This window comes from Schistocerca americana, chromosome 8 (genome assembly GCF_021461395.2).
Source record: "Schistocerca americana isolate TAMUIC-IGC-003095 chromosome 8, iqSchAmer2.1, whole genome shotgun sequence".
NCBI classification, from domain to species: domain Eukaryota; kingdom Metazoa; phylum Arthropoda; class Insecta; order Orthoptera; family Acrididae; genus Schistocerca; species Schistocerca americana.
In genome coordinates, this window is record NC_060126.1 from 113,955,314 (window position 1) to 113,975,769 (window position 20,456).

The window sequence follows — 20,456 nt, forward strand, 5'->3', positions numbered from 1 at the left end:
TAAGTGCCAGTTCTACCTTCACATAAGTGACAAACATTCACCCTTGTTTTTGCTTGTCTTACATTAAATATGTAACCATAATTTTGATTAACATTGTTACTATTGAATCTAATCTTAGTGATATCAACCTTCCGTTTCCACTTTTCTTGAACAGGAACATCACATACTGAAGTTCAAACTGCAAGTCTTCAGATTGGGATATTATTACAAAAGATGTGGTAAAAACTACATTAAATTGTAACAATCTGAACAAAGATTGGGTCTACATACTTAGTAGGGGCATTTAGCAGACTTTGGATATTGAGTGACAACAAATGCAGATGCTTGAGTCTTATAGAGAGGCAGCAGTGGTGGTTTCAAATGTGTTGCCACGTGACATTTTTCTCTGCAGTGGATATGAATTGCCTAGACTTCCCAACTTTTCACTCCATCCTTCACAGGCATCCTTCACAGCCATCCTTCACAGGCAGAACCCAGTGCCAGCCCTTGTTGCTTTCCATTTGGTGGAAGCTCTTCATTGCAGGGAACTTCAACATCAAGTCAACATTTGTGCTCTCATCCACTCCAAGTGACTTGCATACATTATGTGATAGTTCTGGGACCACATGACCCCACTATCTACCCAGACAACTGTTGCAATTCTTACACCTTGGACACTACCTTTCCAAAGGAAGTGGATCACTCCATCATTATTTTGATGCATTGGACCATTATGTCAGATCATCTCCTGGTGGTCTTACGTGCTGACATCCATGATGCAGTCTCACCAATCAATTGTCACAGCTGCAAGGCATCATTCGAGAGAAATATGACACTGTCTTCAACAATACTTTCTGTATGACACCTGGTCATGGATACTGTAGGTGCTGAGGGGGTATTACTTCACTTTTAGTCATTTAGTACTTGAAACAATCGAAACTAATACCCCAAGGGCACTGCAGCAGCCATGATACTTCCCTTGCAATTGCCACTGCACAGACTTCATGTGATCAAGAACAAGGACTGGCACTCCAGGGGTGCAGCAGAGGCCAATAAACTTCCCTTGCAACAGACACCACAGATATTTAATATGATCACGATGAAGAACTACATGTTTTTTTCAAATGGCAACACATCAGGTTTCTGGCAACAGAGAAGCTACTACATCAAGGTAGGAGTCAATAAGCATCACCTCAGAGCTGTGATGGCATGAATGCCATGCACAGAACTGACAGCAGCAGGGCCTGGAGGTTTATAAAGATTTTGCTGTGACAGGCTGTGCAGTCAAGGCTGTGACAATGTAAGGGAGCCACATGTAAAGTAGTAACCCTGCACATGGGGACCATATTTTCCAGAAGGAACAGTGCCTGTACTGACTTTTTTAAGTTCAAGCAGACAACGATGTCAGCACAACCATCTATAAATAATATGCTGAGCAGAAGCTCTGTCAGCACAACACCAAGAAAGTAGGCCAAGATCAGTTGAATAGTGTGCTGTTGAAATAACAGCCAATAGATGTTATTTGAATCTAACTGAAAATCTTCAACAGCATCCTGTGTTCCCATTATAACTGATATCTAGAAATGTATGGGAGTGGTTACATTTCTTAAGAGTGGCAAGGATCCTCAACTGGTGCACAGTTACTAACCAGCCAGTCTCCTCACAGTCCTCTTGAAGTGTTCAAGGGAATCTATCCCAGGAAATTGCTACAGCATCTCACAGAAGACATACTGCCAGGTGACCAACTCATGTCCTGGAGATGCACAACATGCCAAATGCTACAATTGGTGGAGCAGATGATGGCAACCATGAATCATCATGAGTACCTTGGGATGATTCTCTCAAATGTATCCAAGGTGTTCAAATCTGTGAATCACAGGTCGCTTGGACAAACAACCAATAGCTACAGTAATTGTTGTAATGGTTGGTTCCAGCATCACACATCTGCCTTTTGCAGTTCTGCCTCTGAAACAGAATCTTCCATGTGTGTGTTGGGGATAGCACATAAATACAATACTACATGAGGAGCTCGAATGCCACAGTGCTCTATTCCCAGCCTCTTGCTGTACAGCCTCTACGTTGCTGATGCTCTAAAGGCTGTACATGGATAGTTAGGGCAGTAAATAGGTGACTCCACTCAGTTTACACAGAGAGTGAGTGCTACATTGCTGAGCAGAGACTACAACAAACTTGAGAGGTGCACACACATGGGCCACCAAATGGAGGCCGATAAGAAATGCTGCCAAGAGCCAAAGAATAATCGTCATGAGGAGGACACCAAAAGATCTGGAACCTGATCTAGGACTGGAAAGTGCCTAAGCATGATGCTGGATTGCCATCTTATGTGGAGCCAGTACATATGTAAGACTAGGGGTAAGCTGCAGGGGCAACTCTTACCCACAGTCAGTACTCTCTGCCTAAAGGCACAATCCATTGTGCTTGGTGCCAGTTCACTCAGATGACTGCATAAAAAGTTGCAGCTCTCAAACAGAAGACTGATATATGACATGGTCAAACCCAAGATATCCAGAATTGCTGCAAGAATGAATATGCTCTGTAACACAAAATGAAATAGAAACACTTGTCCACAAGATGGCACAGTTCACACATGCTCGAACTGTGAGAAGAAAAGTTGTTACTAACCATATAGTGGAGATGCTGAGTCACAGACAGGCACAACAAAAAGACTCTCAAAATTAAAGTTTGCAGGCATTAAGGCCTTCATCAGCAACAGACACACACACACACACACACACACAATTGCAACTCACACACATGACTGCAGTCCCACGCAACTGAAACCACACTGTCGCCTGAGACTGAAGTTGTGTGTGTGAGTTGCATTTGCTTGTGTGTGTGTGTGTGTGTGTGTGTGTGTGTGTGTGTGTGTGTGTGTGTATTGTTGACAAAGGCCTTAATGGCCGAAAGCTTTAATTGGGAGAGACTTTTTGTTGTGCCTATCTGTGACCTAGTTTCTCAGGTTGCCATTGTATATTACACTATTTTATAACTGGAACAATATCCCACAAACAGTTCAGAAACATAAGAATTATTTAGGCCTCACTTTGAGCATCTTAAATCTCATTGCTAATGATTTTAATCAGCTGACAGCCCATAATAATTTGTGAAATTTATAGAAGGGGTAAGCAGAATTATGCAAAAGGGAATCAATATGATATTAAAATGTACTTACCAGTATACTTCTCCCCGTTTATGTAGAACACCGCCTCCTTCCCGTACCTGCAAAAACAGGAAAATGATAAGACTTTACTAATAATGAAGAAGGTTCACAATCCAAAAAAATTCTATGGGAAATTGCAAGACCATAACTCAACTTCTATGCAGCAAACATAATAAATGGCACAAAAATTTATTATCAATAATGGAAAATCCAGGATGGAATGTTACAACATTATGAGAAGGAAAGTTGCTACTCACCATATAGCAGAGATGCTGAGTCACAGATAGGCACCACAAAAAGACTTTCGCAATTAAAGCTTTCGGCCACTGGCCTTCATCAATAATACACATACCATGCACTCACATACACTCATGCAAATGCAGCTCATACATGCGTCTACAGTCTCAGGCGACTGAAACCACACTACAAGCAGCAGCACCAGTGCATGATGGGAGTGGTGACTTGGTGGGGGTGAGGAGGAGGCTGGGGTGGGGAGGGGGAGGGATAGTATGGAGGGAGTGGTGGACAGTGAAGTGCTGCAGGCTAGACAGAGGGCAGAAGAGAGATGTGGAGAGGGAGGGGGGGAAGTCACAGAAAAGGAGAGAAATAAAAAGACTGGGTGTGGTGGTGGGACGACAGCTGTGTAGTGCTGGAATAGGAACAGTGAAGGGGCTGGATGGGTGAGGACAGTGACTAACAAAGGTTCAGGCCAGGAGGGTTATGGGATATTGCAGGGAAAGTTCCCACCTGCGCAATTCAGAAAAGATGGTGTTGTTGGGAAGGATCCATATGGCACAGGCTGTGAAGCAGCCATTTAAATGAAGGATATCATGTTTGGTAGCGTGTTCAGCAACAGGATGGTCCACTTGTTTCTTGGCCACAGTTTATCAGTGGCCATTTATGCTGACAGACAGCTTGTTGGTTGTCATGCCTACATAGTATGCAGCACAGTGGTTGCAGCTTAACTTGTAGACCACATGACTGGCTTCACAGGCAGCCATGCCTTTGATGGGATAAGTGATGTTAGTGATGGACTGAGTAGGTGATGGAGGGAGGATGTATGGGACAGGTCCTTTGTATAGGTCTATTACAGGACTATGAGTCAAGAGGTAAGGGATTGGGAGCAGGGGTTGTGTAAGGATGGATGAGTATATTGTGTAGGTTCGGTGGATGGCAGAATACCACTGTGGGAGGATAGTAGACAGGACATTTCTCATTTCAGGGCATGATTACCCCTCATCATTAGTCACTGTCCACACCTATCCAGCCTCTTCCCTGTTCCCATTCCAGCACTACACAGCCATCATACCACCACCACACAGTCTTTTTATTTCCCTCCTTTTCCGTGACTTTCCTCATTACACCTCCCCATCTGTCTTCTGCCCTCCGTCTAACCTGTAGCGTTTCACTGTCCACCATCCCCACCATACTATCCCTCCCCCTCCCCACCCCAGACTCCTCCTTACCACCACCCAGTCGCCATTTCCATCATGAACTGGCGCTGCTGCTGGCAGTGTGGTTTAAGTTGCTTGAGACTGCAGTTTATGAAGGCCAATGGCTGAAAGCTGTAATTGTGAAAGTTTTTGTTGTTGTTCCTATCCGTGACACAAAAATATATTATTGACATTGACATCAAGAGCTATATGAGAACACATGAAAATATGCAAAACTGAATGAACTGGATGGTTACTTACTATCATTTATTTTTAAGAATGACAATCTTTTTTAAATTTTGCTCACCAAAAAAGTATAGGTCAGATAGCAAAAATCATCCAGTGGTTCACCTTATATCTGGATATAGCAAAAAATGAAAATTTCTGGTAGACTTAATGACAAAAATGGCCTACAGTCATTTGAATAGCATTTAGAAGGTAAATGGATATTATATTAAGGTTTGCATTTATTTCACCATTGCAGTTTTGACAAAAATAGCTGCCATTGCTACAATGACAAATGAAAATTTCTGTATCAAACTGTTTATTCAAGAGTCTTTTTAAAAGGATGTATGAAATAAAATTTGCTGCATAATCATTCTGTCAATGCTGATTTAAAGATGTGTTTTCATAATACAGCAGGAGGGTGTAAGATTCATGAAAACTAAGTTGACACTTGGTGTGGTGGCTGATGGGAGCAAATGTAAATGGGAAATGCCTTTTCGGTCAATTGCATCAGCCACTGTGCCAAGTGTCAATTACTTTGTGCATGTAGTATGACAATTGGGCATCATAGTGACCTGTGATTGGTTACAGTATTCTAACTAAAATTGTAAACTGTGACTGAGAAAATTTTCAAAAGGGGAACTTTTGTGGTCACGGCCTGAAAGAAACACCTCTGAAGACATTTCTTTATGGTACCATAAAAGGCAGTAGCAACCACTGTTCCCTATACTAATTTAGGGGTATCATAATAAAACACAAAATTAAAAAACTGTTTATCTATCTCAGGAATAGCTAATCAATGCTTCACAAATCTGTCTAAAGTGTAGGGGGTGTCATTATAATGAAAATGTAGGCTAAATGAGATGTTGTATAGCACAGACATCCTGTGTTTCTGGTAAACTCAGACTAGACTGAAAGTGACATACAACAATACAGTATTTTAAGTTGTTGAACGTATCGACCTTCCTTAATTACTGCACATAACTGACACAAACTGCAAAGAGAACTAACAGTGTGCTAACCAACACTCTAATTCCAGTATCATAAAATCTATTGGCTGAGCACCACCAACATTTTGTTTGCAGAGTTCGTATGTAAACTGTAGTCAGTAGGCTTAGTGCTTGTAACATGTTTATAGACAAAAATGTTTAGCTGCTGTTTTAACATTCGCTGGCCGGGTTGGCCAAGCAGTTCTAGGCACTACAGTCTGGAACTGCGCAGCCGCTACGGTCGCAGGTTCGAATCCTGCCTTGGGCATGGACGTATGTCATGTCCTTAGGTTAGTTAGGTTTGTGTAATTCTAAGTTCTAGGGGACTGATGACCTTAGAAGTTAAGTCCCATAATGCTCAGAGCCATTTGAACCATTTTTTGTTTTTATGTTCATTGAATCAATTACCGGTACATCAAAAGTGACAATTGTAGCATCTTGTCCCGTCTTGGATAAAATTTTTGAGCACAATGATGGGGAGCAGAAGACCATCAATTGTGCAGCAGTGACATGTTCTCTTACCATAATCTTTTATTTTAAAGTCGAATTACAAGTTGTTTCCTGTCCAACTGTCTTAATATAACAAACCAAAATCATCACTCTTAACTCTTTATTTAACCAGGTATATCTCGTCTGTGCTGTGTGGTAGAGAACGACTGAATTTTATTTGGTGCCATTTGGTTACACTATGTACAGAATGAGTACTTGTAACTTGGTACTGGTCAGCTTAACCTAATATCTTTAGCAATAGACATTCTCGGAATGATTTACGTCTATCTTCAAGAATCTTCCAGTTCAGTTCCTTCAGTATCTCTGTGTCACTCTCCCATGGATCAAACAAGCCTGTGACCATTCGTACTGCCCTTCTCTGTATACATACAATATCACCTGTTTGTCCTATCTGGTATGGGTTTCACATACTTGAGCAATATTCTACAACTGATCTCTCATGTGATTTGTAAGCAATCTCCTTTGTAGACTAACTGCACTTCCCCAGTGTTCTACTGATAAACAGAAGTCTACCACCTACTTTATCCACAATTGAACTTACGTGATCAATGCATTTCATATCCCTACAAATACACTCCTGGAAATTGAAATAAGAACACCGTGAATTCATTGTCCCAGGAAGGGGAAACTTTATTGACACATTCCTGGGGTCAGATACATCACATGATCACACTGACAGAACCACAGGCACATAGACACAGGCAACAGAGCATGCACAATGTCGGCACTAGTACAGTGTATATCCACCTTTTGCAGCAATGCAGGCTGCTATTCTCCCATGGAGACGATCGTAGAGATGCTGGATGTAGTCCTGTGGAACGGCTTGCCATGCCATTTCCACCTGGCGGCTCAGTTGGACCAGCGTTCGTGCTGGACGTGCAGACCGCGTGAGACGACGCTTCATCCAGTCCCAAGCATCCTCAATGGGGGACAGATCCGGAGATCTTGCTGGCCAGGGTAGTTGACTTACACCTTCTAGAGCACGTTGGGTGGCACGGGATACATGCGGACGTGCATTGTCCTGTTGGAACAGCAAGTTCCCTTGCCGGTCTAGGAATGGTAGAACGATGGGTTCGATGACGGTTTGGATGTACCGTGCACTATTCAGTGTCCCCTCGACGATCACCAGTGGTGTACGGCCAGTGTAGGAGATCGCTCCCCACACCATGATGCCGGGTGTTGGCCCTGTGTGCCTCGGTCGTATGCAGTCCTGATTGCGGCGCTCACCTGCACAGCGCCAAACACGCATACGACCATCATTGGCACCAAGGCAGAAGCGACTCTCATCACTGAAGACGACACGTCTCCATTCGTCCCTCCATTCACGCCTGTCGCGACACCACTGGAGGCGGGCTGCACGAGTGTGCGGGACCGTAGCCCAGCTTCATGGAGATGGTTGCGAATGGTCCTCGCCGATACCCCAGGAGCAACAGTGTCCCTAATTTGCTGGGAAGTGGCGGTGCGGTCCCCTACGGCACTGCGTAGGATCCTACGGTCTTGGCGTGCATCCGTGCGTCGCTGCGGTCCGGTCCCAGGTCGACGGGCACGTGCACCTTCCGCCGACCACTGGCGACAACATCGATGTACTGTGGAGACCTCACGCCCCACGTGTTGAGCAGTTCGGCGGTACGTCCACCCGGCCTCCCGCATGCCCACTATACGCCCTCGCTCAAAGTCCGTCAACTGCACATACGGTTCACGTCCACGCTGTCGCGGCGTGCTACCAGTGTTAAAGACTGCGATGGAGCTCCGTATGCCACGGCAAACTGGCTGACACTGACGGCGGCGGTGCACAAATGCTGCGCAGCTAGAGCCATTCGACGGCCAACACCGCGGTTCCTGGTGTGTCCGCTGTGCCGTGCGTGTGATCATTGCTTGTACAGCCCTCTCGCAGTGTCCGGAGCAAGTATGGTGGGTCTGACACACCGGTGTCAATGTGTTCTTTTTTCCATTTCCAGGAGTGTAGTTACACCCAAGTATTTGTACAAGCTGGCCAATTCCAGCAGTAACTCATTGATATTACAGTCATAGGATACTACGTTTTTGATTTTGTGAAGTGCAAAATTTTACATTTCTGAGCATTTAAAGCAAGTTGCCGATCTTTGCACATCATTGAAATCTTATCAAAACTTAGCTGAATATTTATGCAGCTTCTTTTACATAATACTTATAGATACCAGCGTCATCTGCAAAAAGCCTGAGTTTATTATTAATATTGTTTGCAAGGTCATTAATGTACAATACGAACAACAAAGATCATAACACACTTCCCTAAAGGTACTCACGAAGTTACTTCTACATCTGACGGTGTCTGTCCATCCAAGGAAACATGCTGCGTCCTCCCTACCAAAAAGTTCTCGATCCAGTCACAAATTTCACTTGATATCCCATATGATCATGCTTTTGACAATAAGCATAGGTTTGATACTGAGTCAAATGCTTTTTGGAAATCAAGAGCTGCTGCATCTACCTGACTGCCTTGATGCAAAGCTTTTATTATGTCATGTGAGAAAAGTACGTTGGGTTTCACATGATTAATGTGTTTGGAATCCAAGCTGGTTGACACTGAGGAGGTCATTCTGCTCAAGATACTTCATTATATCTGAACTTATAATATGTTCTAAGATTCTACAGCAATCGTCAACGATATTGGACAGTAGTTTTGTGGATCATTTCTGTGACCCTTCTCGTAGATGGGTGTGACCTCTGCCTTTTTCGAAGAACTGGGCACCATTTTTTGTTCAAGGGATCTACGTTAGATTATACACCTAAGCGCCAAAGAAACTGGAATGGAATGCATATTCAATTACAGACATATATAAACAGGCAGAATATGGCAATGCGGTCGGCAACGCCTATAGAAGTAAAATTGAAATTTGTGGTTAGGTGTTATGGGACCAAACTACTTGGGTCATCGGTCCCTAAGCCTACACACTACTTAATATAACTTAAAATAATTTACGCTATGCACAACACACACACCCATGACCGAGGGAGGACTCAAATCTCCGACGGGAGGAGCCACACGGACCGCGATAAGGTGCCCCTAGACCGCGCGGCTACAGTGCGCAGCGCCTATATAAAACAAGCGCCTGGCACAGTTGTCAGATCGATTACAGCTGCAATAATGGCAAGTTATGAAGATTTAAGTGAGTTTGCATGTTGTGTTATAGTCGACGCATGAGCGATCGGACACAGTGTCTCCAAGGTAGTGATTAAGTGAAAATTTTCCCATACAACAATCTCACGAGTGAACCATGAATATCAGGAATCCAGTAAAACATCAAATCTCCAACATCACTGTGGCCAGAAAAAGATACTGCAAGAGCGGGACCAATGACGACTGCAGAGAATCGTTCAACATTACGGAAGTGCAACCCTTCGGCAGATTGCTGCAGATTTCAATACTGGGCCATTTACAAATGTCAGCGTGCGAACCATTCAACAAAACATCTTCGATATGGGCTTTTGGAGCCAAAGACCCACTCGTGTACCTTTGATAACTGCACAACACAAAGCTTTACGCTAGGCCTGGGCCTGTCAACACTGACATTGGACCGTTGATGACTGGAAACATGTTGCCTGGTCGGACGAGTCTCATTTCAAATTGTATTGAGCGGATTGGTGTGTGTGGGCTTGGAGACAACTGCATGAATCCACAGACCCTGCATGTCAGCAGGGCACTGTTCAAGATGGTGGAGGCTCTGTAATGGTGTGGGGCATGTGCAGTTGCAGTGATGCAGGGCACCTGATACTCTGACAGGTAACATGTATGTACGCATCCTGTCTGATCACGTGCACTCATACACGTACACTGCGCATTCCGACGGACTTGAGCATTTCCAGCAGGACAGTGTGAGACCCCACACGTCCAGAATTGCTACAGAGTGGCTCCAGGAACACTCTTCTGAGTCAAACACTCCTGCTGGCCACCAAACTCCCAAGACATGAACATTATTGAGCATATCCGGGATGCCTTGCAATGTGCTGTTCAGAAGAGATCCCCACCCCTCGTACTCTTACAGATTTATGGAGAGCCCTGGAGGGTTCATGATGTCAAATCCCTCCAGCACAACTTCAGACATTAGTCAAGTCCATGTCACGTCATGTTGCAGCACTTCTGCTTGCTCGCAGGGAACCTATACGATATTCAGTGATGTTAGAAGAGAGGCTAACTCTGCCGCAAACTCAGTAAAGAATCTGACAGTGATTCTGTAGGGCTCTGGTGCTTTGTTCAATTTTAAAGATTTTACGTGTTTCTCACCACCACTGAGACTAATACTTATATCATTCGTCTTTTCAGTGGTACGAAGATTAAACTGGAGTAATTTTTCTGGATTTTCATTTGGAAAGGGACATTTGAAAACTGAGTTAAGCGTATCAGCTTTTGCTTAGCTGCACTCAATTTCAGTTCCTGTCTCATGCGCTCGGTACTGGACACGAATTTTAATGCCACTAACAGCCTTTACATACGACCAGAACTTCTTTGGGTTTTGTGAAATATTTTTGACAATAGTCTGGTACGGTAGTCACTGAAGGCATTACGCATTGCTCACGTGACAGCCAAACGCTTTTAACTCAGTATCTCTCAATCTACAAACCAGTACTTTGTTTTATCCATAATATGCAGTAATCTATGTTTCTTTAGAAGTTTCTTTACATTGACTGTATGTCATGCAAGTTCCCTTTCATTATGAACTGTTCTACTGGGTACATATCTACCCTGTGCATTGTCAGCTATTCTTTTAAAATTGAGGCGTAGTTCTATACAGGCTCCTGCCCTGTGCTGAAAGTTTCAAGTTCCTTATTGAGATATGACAGTACTGATTTTTTATCTAGTGCCAGCCGGAGTGGCAGAGCGGTTCTAGGCGCTACAGTCTGGAACCGTGCGACAGCTACGGTCACAGGTTCGAATCCTGCCACGGGCATGGATGTGTGTGATGTCCTTAGGTTAGTTAGGTTTAAGTAGTTCTAAGTTCTAGGGGACTGATGACCTCAGAAGTTAAGTCCCATAGTGCTCAGAGCCATTTGAACCATTTTATCTAGTTTACTGAATACAGTATATAGTTTGTTTTAGTTGCACTATGTAGTTTAACAATCATTGTTGCCACAACCCCATCATGGTCACATACCAATTTCGATGTGGACATTCTCAAAGAGGCCAGGTCTGTTTGTTGCCATTACGTCCCATATGTTGAGCAGGACTCCTAACTCTCTGTTCTAGGTAGTTTTCAGAGAAGGCATTTAGTAATTTCACGTGATGTCTTTTTATCACGCCCACCACTAACAAAACTGTAATTGTCCCAGTTAATTGTTGGATGATAAAATCTCCACCAATGATTACAGTACGATTGGGGAACTGACATACAACTGAACTCATTGCATATGCCTGGGGGCCTCATGCAACATGTTGAAGTGGCCATTCCAGGAGCCACTGAGGAAACAGTGTGCAACTAACTGCAGACTCTGGTGCATGTTGGACCTAGTGATGTCTGTCGGCTGGGCTTCGAGGTCATACTTCGGTCATACCAGCGACTGGCAAAGAAGGTTGAGAAGACCAGCCTTGTGCTTCGAGTTTCAACGAAGCTCACAATTTGCAGCACTGTCCCCAGAACTTATCTTTGCCCTTTGGTTCTGAGCCAAGTGAAAGAACTAAACCAGATACTACGATGGTTCTGTGACAAGCAGAGCTAGAGAAATGCATTCTACGGCTGAAAGAAGGTGCATTCGCACTGAAGTGCCAGAGTTTGGAATGCTCATGAAAAGCAGCGAAGTTCACATTTAACTATAAAAAATCCTAGCAAGAATTACATGTTTTCATGGAACTTCCTTCAACAGATCTTAAAATGGCTTTGTCTCATAACACGCGAGTTATAACGCGAAAATAATTAAAAAGGAAAATTCTTCAATTACCAACATAACGCTTCCCGTCATTTTATTACAAAAAATCGTACGAATAACGATTCGTTCTTGAGACATTCCGTGGGCTGGTGCTTGGAAACAGCAAATATTCGTAGGGTTTAACGTATAACATAAAACCACTGAATATCGGCTTCTACTGAACACGACAAATACAGCATAGCGTCTTGCTTTCGACTTGTCGCGTAGAGAGCATTCTCTCTTCTTATTGGTTCTACTTTACGTGGCACATTGCCTAAATATCGCAGAACTTATTTTGCGTTTCACGTGACGAAATGGCTCCTCAGCGACAAATAGCAGGAAGTGACGTCAGAAAACTCGCAGAGCGCCGCGTCAATGTTGGCAAACTCGTTCCTTATGCCGCCGGCTTAAGGAGTACCATCATTCGCCATATGTTTGAATTGCTGACGATTAGTGGACCCCCTACGCTTTTATGGTTGCCTCCTACTGACACCGGAACAATCATTTCCCCAAAACAGGTGAAGCGAGTCCCAGTGGCTCAGTTTCAGTGAAAGACAGCAGCTAGAATTTGTAGGTTAGGGAGGATCGGTGCGACATCCTGAGTGCTCTCTGGTCCCTTTCCAGTCTGTACAGGACGCCAAGATCTGGCACTGATATGCCACACGCAGTCAGGTGGACGAGTAATGACAAACCCTGTACTTTCTGCACAGGAGAGCCGGCTGCGGTGGCCTTGCTGTTCTAGGCACTTCAGTCCTGCTACGGTCGCAGGTTCGAATCCTGCCTCGGGCATGGATGTGTGTGATGTCCTTAGGTTGATTAGGTTTAAGTAGTTCTAAGTTCTAGGGGACTGATGACCTAAGATGTTAAGTCCCATAGTGCTCAGAGTCATTTGAACCATTTGCACAGGTGACAGGATCCGCAGGAGAGAACAATAATTGAGCTACCTCTGGTACCGGTATCACAGGGAAACGACTCTCAGGAGCTCTTCCAGCACACCGATTCACCTTAGCTGCCAATAGTTTGGCAATAGTCAGGGCGATTGGCAGCTGCTTATGAACATCAACGAACTCATCCTGTGTTCGAGAACAGCATTTGTGTGGCGCTGCGTTTTGGCTCGTGAACAAATAACTTTAAATTAAGCCTGCTGAGTTACTTTACGATAAATGTAGATAATATATGGGACTTCTCCTGTCTAATGGAAAGCTAGACGTAGCACAGTCTGTTAATTAGAATATGTGCTACAGCAATTAAATCACCAACGTCGGTTTACTACAAATTGCTCGTAGTTTATGCGCAGGACAATGGTAGCTTCCGAAAATTCTCAAAAACGTACGTTTGTGTTGATAGACTATCAAATTCAGGGGCGATGTATTCTTTGGCGGAACAAACGCTGATTTGATACGAAATGCGTTACGTGTCCAAAAATACTCGTACTGGTAACTTACGAAAATTTAGTTTCGTAGGCATCCGAAAACTTTCAGAAATAAGCTATTTGTCCCGTAATTGTATAATGAAATGAGAGAACGATTGTTCTGAAGGAGAACAGGCCTAGTGTTCTCAAAAATTTTAAAAGAGCTCAATTAATTTCAACCCATAATTTACTATAACAGTACGAATTCATCGCAGCACTCGCGAATCTACATCTACATCCATACTCCGCAAGCCACCTGACGGTGTGTGGCGGAAGATACCCTGAGTACCTCTACCGGCTCTCCCTTCTATTCCAGTCTCGTATTGTTCGTGGAAAGAAGGATTGTCGGTATGCTTCTGTGTGGGCTCTAATCTCTCTGATTTTATCCTCATGGTCTCTTCGCGAGATATACGTAGGAGGGAGCAATATACAGCTTGACTCTTCAGTGAAGGTATGTTCTCGAAACTTTAACAAAAGCCCGTACCGAGCTACTGAGCGTCTCTCCTGCAGAGTTTATCTATCATCTCCGTAACGCTTTCGCGATTACTAAATGATCCTGTAACGAAGCGCGCTGCTCTCCGTTGGATCTTCTCTATCTCTATCTGGTACGGATCCCACACTGCTGAGCAGTATTCAAGCAGTGGGCGAACAAGCGTACTGTAACCTACTTTCTTTATTTTCGGATTGCATTTCCTTAGGATTCTTCCAATGAATCTCAGTCTGGCATCTGCTTTACCGACGATCAACTTTATATGATCATTCCATTTTAAATCACTCCTAATGCGTACTCCCAGATAATGTATGGAATTAACTGCTTCCAGTTGCTGACCTGCTATTTTGTAGCTAAATGATAAGGGATCTATCTTTCTATGTATTCGCAGCACATTACACTTGTCTACACTGAGATTCAATTGCCATTCCCTGCACCATGCGTCAATTCGCAGCAGATCCTCCTGCATTTCAGTACAATTTTCCATTGTTACAACCTCTCGATACACCACAGCATCATCTGCAAAAAAGCCTCAGTGAACTTCCGATGTCATCCACAAGGTCATTTATGTATATTGTGAATAGCAACGGTCCTATGACACTCCCCTGTGGCACACCTGAAATCACTCTTACTTCGGAAGACTTCTCTCCATTGAGAATGACATGCTGCGTTCTGTTATCTAGGAACTCCTCAATCCAATCACACAACTGGTCTGATAGTCCACATGCTCTTACTTTGTTCATTAAACGACTGTGGGGAACAGTATCGAACGCCTTGCGGAAGTCAAGAAACACGGCATCTACCTGTGAACCCGTGTATATGGCCCTCTGAGTCTCGTGGACGAATAGCGCGAGCTGGGTTTCACACGACCGTCTTTTTCGAAACCCATGCTGATTCCTACAGAGTAGATTTCTAGTCTCCAGAAAAGTCATTCTACTCGAACATAATACGTGTTCCAAAATTCTACAACTGATCGACGTTAGAGATATAGGTCTATAGTTCTGCACATCTGTTCGACGTCCCTTCTTGAAAACGGGGATGACCTGTTCCCTTTTCCAATCCTTTGGAACGCTACGCTCTTCTAGAGACCTACGGTAAATGTCACAATATATCACAATACAAACGGATATTGATACAATCAACCAAAGATTATGCTGAAGCCACGCGAATAGTGAAATATGTGAATCTAGAACTTAAAATGGGCACTCGAATCTTGTACACGTGGTGTCACACAAAGGTAAATTCCGAAGTCGGCTTTTGTACATAAAAAAGTGAGCATTGTACGGATATTTCACTTCGCTCTTTCTGTGCACATTTCTGCACTGGCATGCCGAAGAAGAATACTACAGCGTGAATTTATATCGGTCAAAATCGCTAAAATGTGGAGCATCAACAAAGCACTGCTTCTGCCTATCCTTGAAGACACAACTGCAGATTTGTACCATCTTGCTTGTGTTATGTAGTCTGAAGTGTGATTTTGTTTCAAAATAACTTCAAATTATGTATGAAAATAGTACAGGAAGCTCATCTTTACTGAAGAGCTGCTCCGACAACAAATCGAAAGTGGAGGTAAGCGAAAGGCTGCCACTGCATTTGGTATGAAGGAGTCTCCTTTAAGGCAAAGACTGAAAGCTGTGAACAGAGAACAGAGCCTTTGGGGTTTTTTGTTAAACGTTCGTTATAGAAATACATGGAATATGTTCAAAATATTAAGATTATAGATTTTGTTTTGTTTTAGGGCACTGGGACGTATAAAAAGGATTTTTGTTACATGAGCTGGAAAAAGAATTCGTAAAGCACGTCAAGGACCTTGCTGCTAGGTTCTACAGTATCAGCAGGAAGCAGCTCATGCAATTGGCGTATGACTACGCAGAGGCTAACAAGTTTGGATCACGACTCCAATAAGGACACAATGCAGCTGGACAGTACTGGGTCCAAGATATCTGCTAAAAGTACCTGTAATGTCGGAGCCAAGATTGCCCCTGAGGGCCGGCAACCCAAATTACACCACAGAGGACGGCGTTGTCTATGTCCAAGGCGTACCAAAATGGTTCAAATGGCTCTGAGCACTGTTGGACTTAACATCTGAGGTCATCAGTCCCGTAGAACTTAGAACTACTTAAACCTAACTAACCTAAGGACATCACACACATCCACGCCCGAGGCAGGATTCGAACCTGCGACCGTAGCAGTCGCGCGGTTCCGGACTGAAGCGCCAAGAACCGCTCGGCCACCACGGCCGGCCGCGTACCAAAAGCACCATTGTAAACACCGGCTATTTACATACAAGGTGATGGAAATATACATTCCGACCACTACTTCCTGCAGGGGGAGCTCAAGCCACGGCATGCAGGAAGTATATGCCAAAATCTGATTGGCTGGAGGCAGCTATATAGTGGCTAGAACAAGCCCCGAAGTTCAGTTTACTCCAGATGCCGACCTCTCGTACTTCGACCAATGAAAATTACGTCTTAGTCTCTGAGTTGGACTCTTGCTGATGTGTATGTTACCACGAACCTTCGTGAAAAATTAGAAGTGAACTTTTGTTTGCCTAAATTAGGAGACTTTTACTGGGATCGTTATTGTTACCCTTCCGTTTCTTGTTCAGTCATCAACCTTGTCAACGTACCTCAATAAAAGTTGTGTTTGTGAAAATCGCGAATTGTCAGTCACAACAGTACGATATTACACTTCGGACTCCAGAGGAATGAGAGAGTCTACACCCCTCGCTATTCGGAAATGGGCAATTGAATTTGTAAAGCTGCTTGATGAAGAAGTGATTGGTATTCAAATTACCTATACAATAGTGTACATACAAAATGTATAAATAACGAAGTTCGTGAACGAATAGTCAGGAGCACTGATGGTAGCGTAAAATGTAAGCATAATCATGGATCTACCTTAATCTTTCGGACGATGTCGTTCCGTTTGAAGCCACTTAGAATTATCTCATTTCTTGGCATACACACGGTAGCTATATCTTAAGACAGGAGTATTGTTTCCACTACATTCCAAACTGAAAGTTTTTTTTTTTTTTTTTTTTTTTTTTTTTTAATTGAAGCCGGTAGTAGAAGAGAAACGTTTTTTGCTCATTGCATTATTAACATGTATGAGTCAGGAATATCTTTTGTTCCTAACAAGATCCCTAAGGACACAAGTCAAAAAAGTACCCGTTTGTTTGGGAAGGTTTTGTCTGCAGAGAGGCTAAACCGTCACAGTTGTCTGTGTAATGAATCCTGTCGTTTTCTTCATAGCTCCAGCCATAGTCTTCCAACGAAAGAGAATGAAGCCTGAGCTCTTCAAAGATGTACCAGTAGGAGCTCTCTCCATGACAGCAGAGAGTGGTTTCATAAACTCCGATCTCTTCGTTGACTGGCTAAAGCACTTCAGTGACTATGCCAGATCAACCAAAAATGACCTAGTCCTCTTGATACTCGACAATAACATGTCACATTGCAGTCTTCAAGCTATTGTCGAGATCATCACGTAACTTTGTTATCCCTACCACCACACTCCAGTCATAAACGTCAGTTCCCAGACCATGGATTCTTTGGATCATTGAAAACCGCTTACGCTTACGCAGCTGAAGCTGAAAAATGGATACATGACCACCCAGGGAGTGCAGTTACGCTGAGTGATATTTCGTAATGCCTAAGAATGAGTTACTACTCTGCAGAAGGCGAAGAATTTCTTATGTGCAACAGGTGCACACCCATTTAACCTCGACCTGTTTTTGGAGGAGGAGATACTTCTATCTAATGTAACGGATCGACCCCAGGAAAAACTAATCCATAATTCTGGCGAAACAGAAGAACCTCCACGCCAAGAGGCAGATTTGAACAGCAACTCCAATGACAACCCAGGTGGAAAATCGCGATTTGTGGGAAGTGAGAATACAGCAAAAGCAGTAGTGCCTCCTCCAGAAGTCTGGTCTTTATCAAAAGCTAAATAAACAATAAAGATGAGGCGACAGGCCAGACGATCGGAGGTCATGATATCCTCCACATATGAAAACTGTATTTTGGAGGGAAATACCAACAGAAAGCAACCGATGTAATACTGAGGAGGCATCCTATTCCATAAAGAACATTGCTTCTGAGGAAACATCCCATTGCAGATGGAATAGGCCTGCTGCATCTGAAGTGACAGCAGACAGGTCAGCTATTCTCTGTCCAATGTGTGACGAGGAGTATGACGAGCCAGTTCTAGAGAGTTCAGTCCAGTGCATTAAGTGTGAGAGATGGAGGTACAAACAACGCTCTTCTTTTGAGGATGGTATAACGTTATTTGTGACCTTTGCTAAATGCATACTCTTTGGGCATGTTTTGCATACTCTTAAGCGCAGATGAACGCAAGAGTACACATTTCATATGTTTTGTATTTCTGAGAAGTTCAATAAAAGTATTACCTCTCTGTTAATGTTTTTTTCTGAAATAGCTCAGATACTTAAGGTTATTGCTTAACTGTGCACTTAGGTGTAGTTCCCCTTCTTAGTATACAAACGGGCGACAATGGTAACACCTTTTTCAATGGTTTTTTGACCTCTTTTGAGGTTGACAGTATATTTGAAAGGTCTTCGCAGATAACCATTGGTACTGTGTCTCCCCAAGTCCTGTGTAACAACTTTGGAATGTTATTTAACGGCTGATGCCTCACAAGGGGAAGGTCTCAGATACAGCCGACCGATTCGGCGCATACTTGGAAGGTCACTTTTGCGCAACCGGAAATAAAACACTAAGATATTTTGACTCAAAACCCCACCGTTCTTGAGAAACCCACCACTGAAGTTAACGACGCGCAGTCAACTCAAATTGACGGGATCGATAGCTAATTAAACACAGAGTATTACGTATCATCAAGTATGGGACAAACAAGAGCATTTTTCCTAGAAATCCAGGAAAGAAACTGACTGCCGCTAGTATACTCACAAGGAAAACTGTGCAACGAAAGCTCCGCTGCAGTCCGTGTTTGGCCGCCATGCCGCGCAGACGTACGTTTGGGCTGTCTGCACCGGTGAGTTAGTTTACTGCGAAGCGCCGGCTGTACTGAACGGAAGTATGGATTTAACTGTAAAACGTCTTTGTCCGCCTCGGTAGCTACGAGGTCAGTTCGGCGGACAGATAATTCGCTCGGGGACTGAGTGAGGTGTTGTTCCTACATTCCTATCGTCATAATTGCCATTATTATTAAGATGGCTGCATGGGAACAGCGCGAAGGCCAATAAAAAACGTCATGTCTCCTTCAAGGAGAGGAACATGGGTATTTAGTTTTGTGAAGAACACCGAGAGCCTACACCCGTCGATATTCGGAAATGGGCGGTTGAATTTATAAAGCTGCTTGATGAAGAAGTGATTGGTATTCAAATTACCTACACAATCAATAGTGTACATACTAAATGTGTAAATAACGAAGTTCGTGACGAATAGTCAGTAATACTGATGGTAGCATAATATGTAAGCATAAAGATGAATCTACCTTAATTTTTCGGCCGATATAGTTCCGTTTGAAGCCACCTAGAATTATCTCATTTCGTGGCATATACACACGGTAGCTACCAGTTATGGCTCCAGTAGATACTTCCCTCTAGCGACTACAGCTTGAACTACTTCTTACCTTTTGATTAGCAGCTAGACGAGCAAACGTAGGAACCATTTTTGTATGCGGTGAACTACTGACTGTTTTCAAATTTTGACTGAATTTGTCTCTATAAGTTATATTTTGCATATGGATTAGATACAGAAAGTTGCGCTATTCAAATTTATGCTCTCTGTATTGTGACAATAAATATTTATGTATTTATTTACATGATTATTGTGGTGGTTCCTTTTAGAACAATTGCAGCTCTGAGGTAGGGTTGCCATCCGTTCCGATACATCGTTACCGTCACCGTTATGGCCCTTCTTGTCCCGACAAGACCAAATTTTGTTCCGATTTTGCAAAATGCTGTTACAGTACTGAGGAAACGCCATCTGGTAGCGCAACACCTAAATGAAGCCTCAGTTTTATTTACGTCAACAGGTTTATGTTGACAGATAGCGTTGCGTGTTGCGTATCGCGTATCGAGGATGCCAACATCTTCTAGATCTTGCGACATTATTCGAGAAAATACCAGAAGTCTCCAGTAGTACGAGACTGGATCTACACTCCTGGAAATGGAAAAAAGAACACATTGACACCGGTGTGTCACACCCACCATACTTGCTCCGGACACTGCGAGAGGGCTGTACAAGCAATAATCACACGCACGGCACAGCGGACACACCAGGAACCGCAATGTTGGCCGTCGAATGGCGCTAGCTGCGCAGCATTTGTGCACCGCCGCCGTCAGTGTCAGCCAGTTTGCCGTGGCATACGGAGC

General features: G+C 43.6%; 1 protein-coding gene across 1 annotated transcript in view; it reads right to left on the reverse strand.

The window, feature by feature from the left end:
* The window catches only part of LOC124544635 (xanthine dehydrogenase-like), a 234,711-nt gene that overhangs the window by 180,741 nt on the left and 33,514 nt on the right, over nt 1-20,456 (reverse strand). The window contains exon 2 of the mRNA XM_047123244.1: nt 3,173-3,219. Coding sequence (XP_046979200.1) covers nt 3,173-3,219 — 47 coding nt within the window. The remainder of the gene's footprint in view (nt 1-3,172; nt 3,220-20,456) is intronic.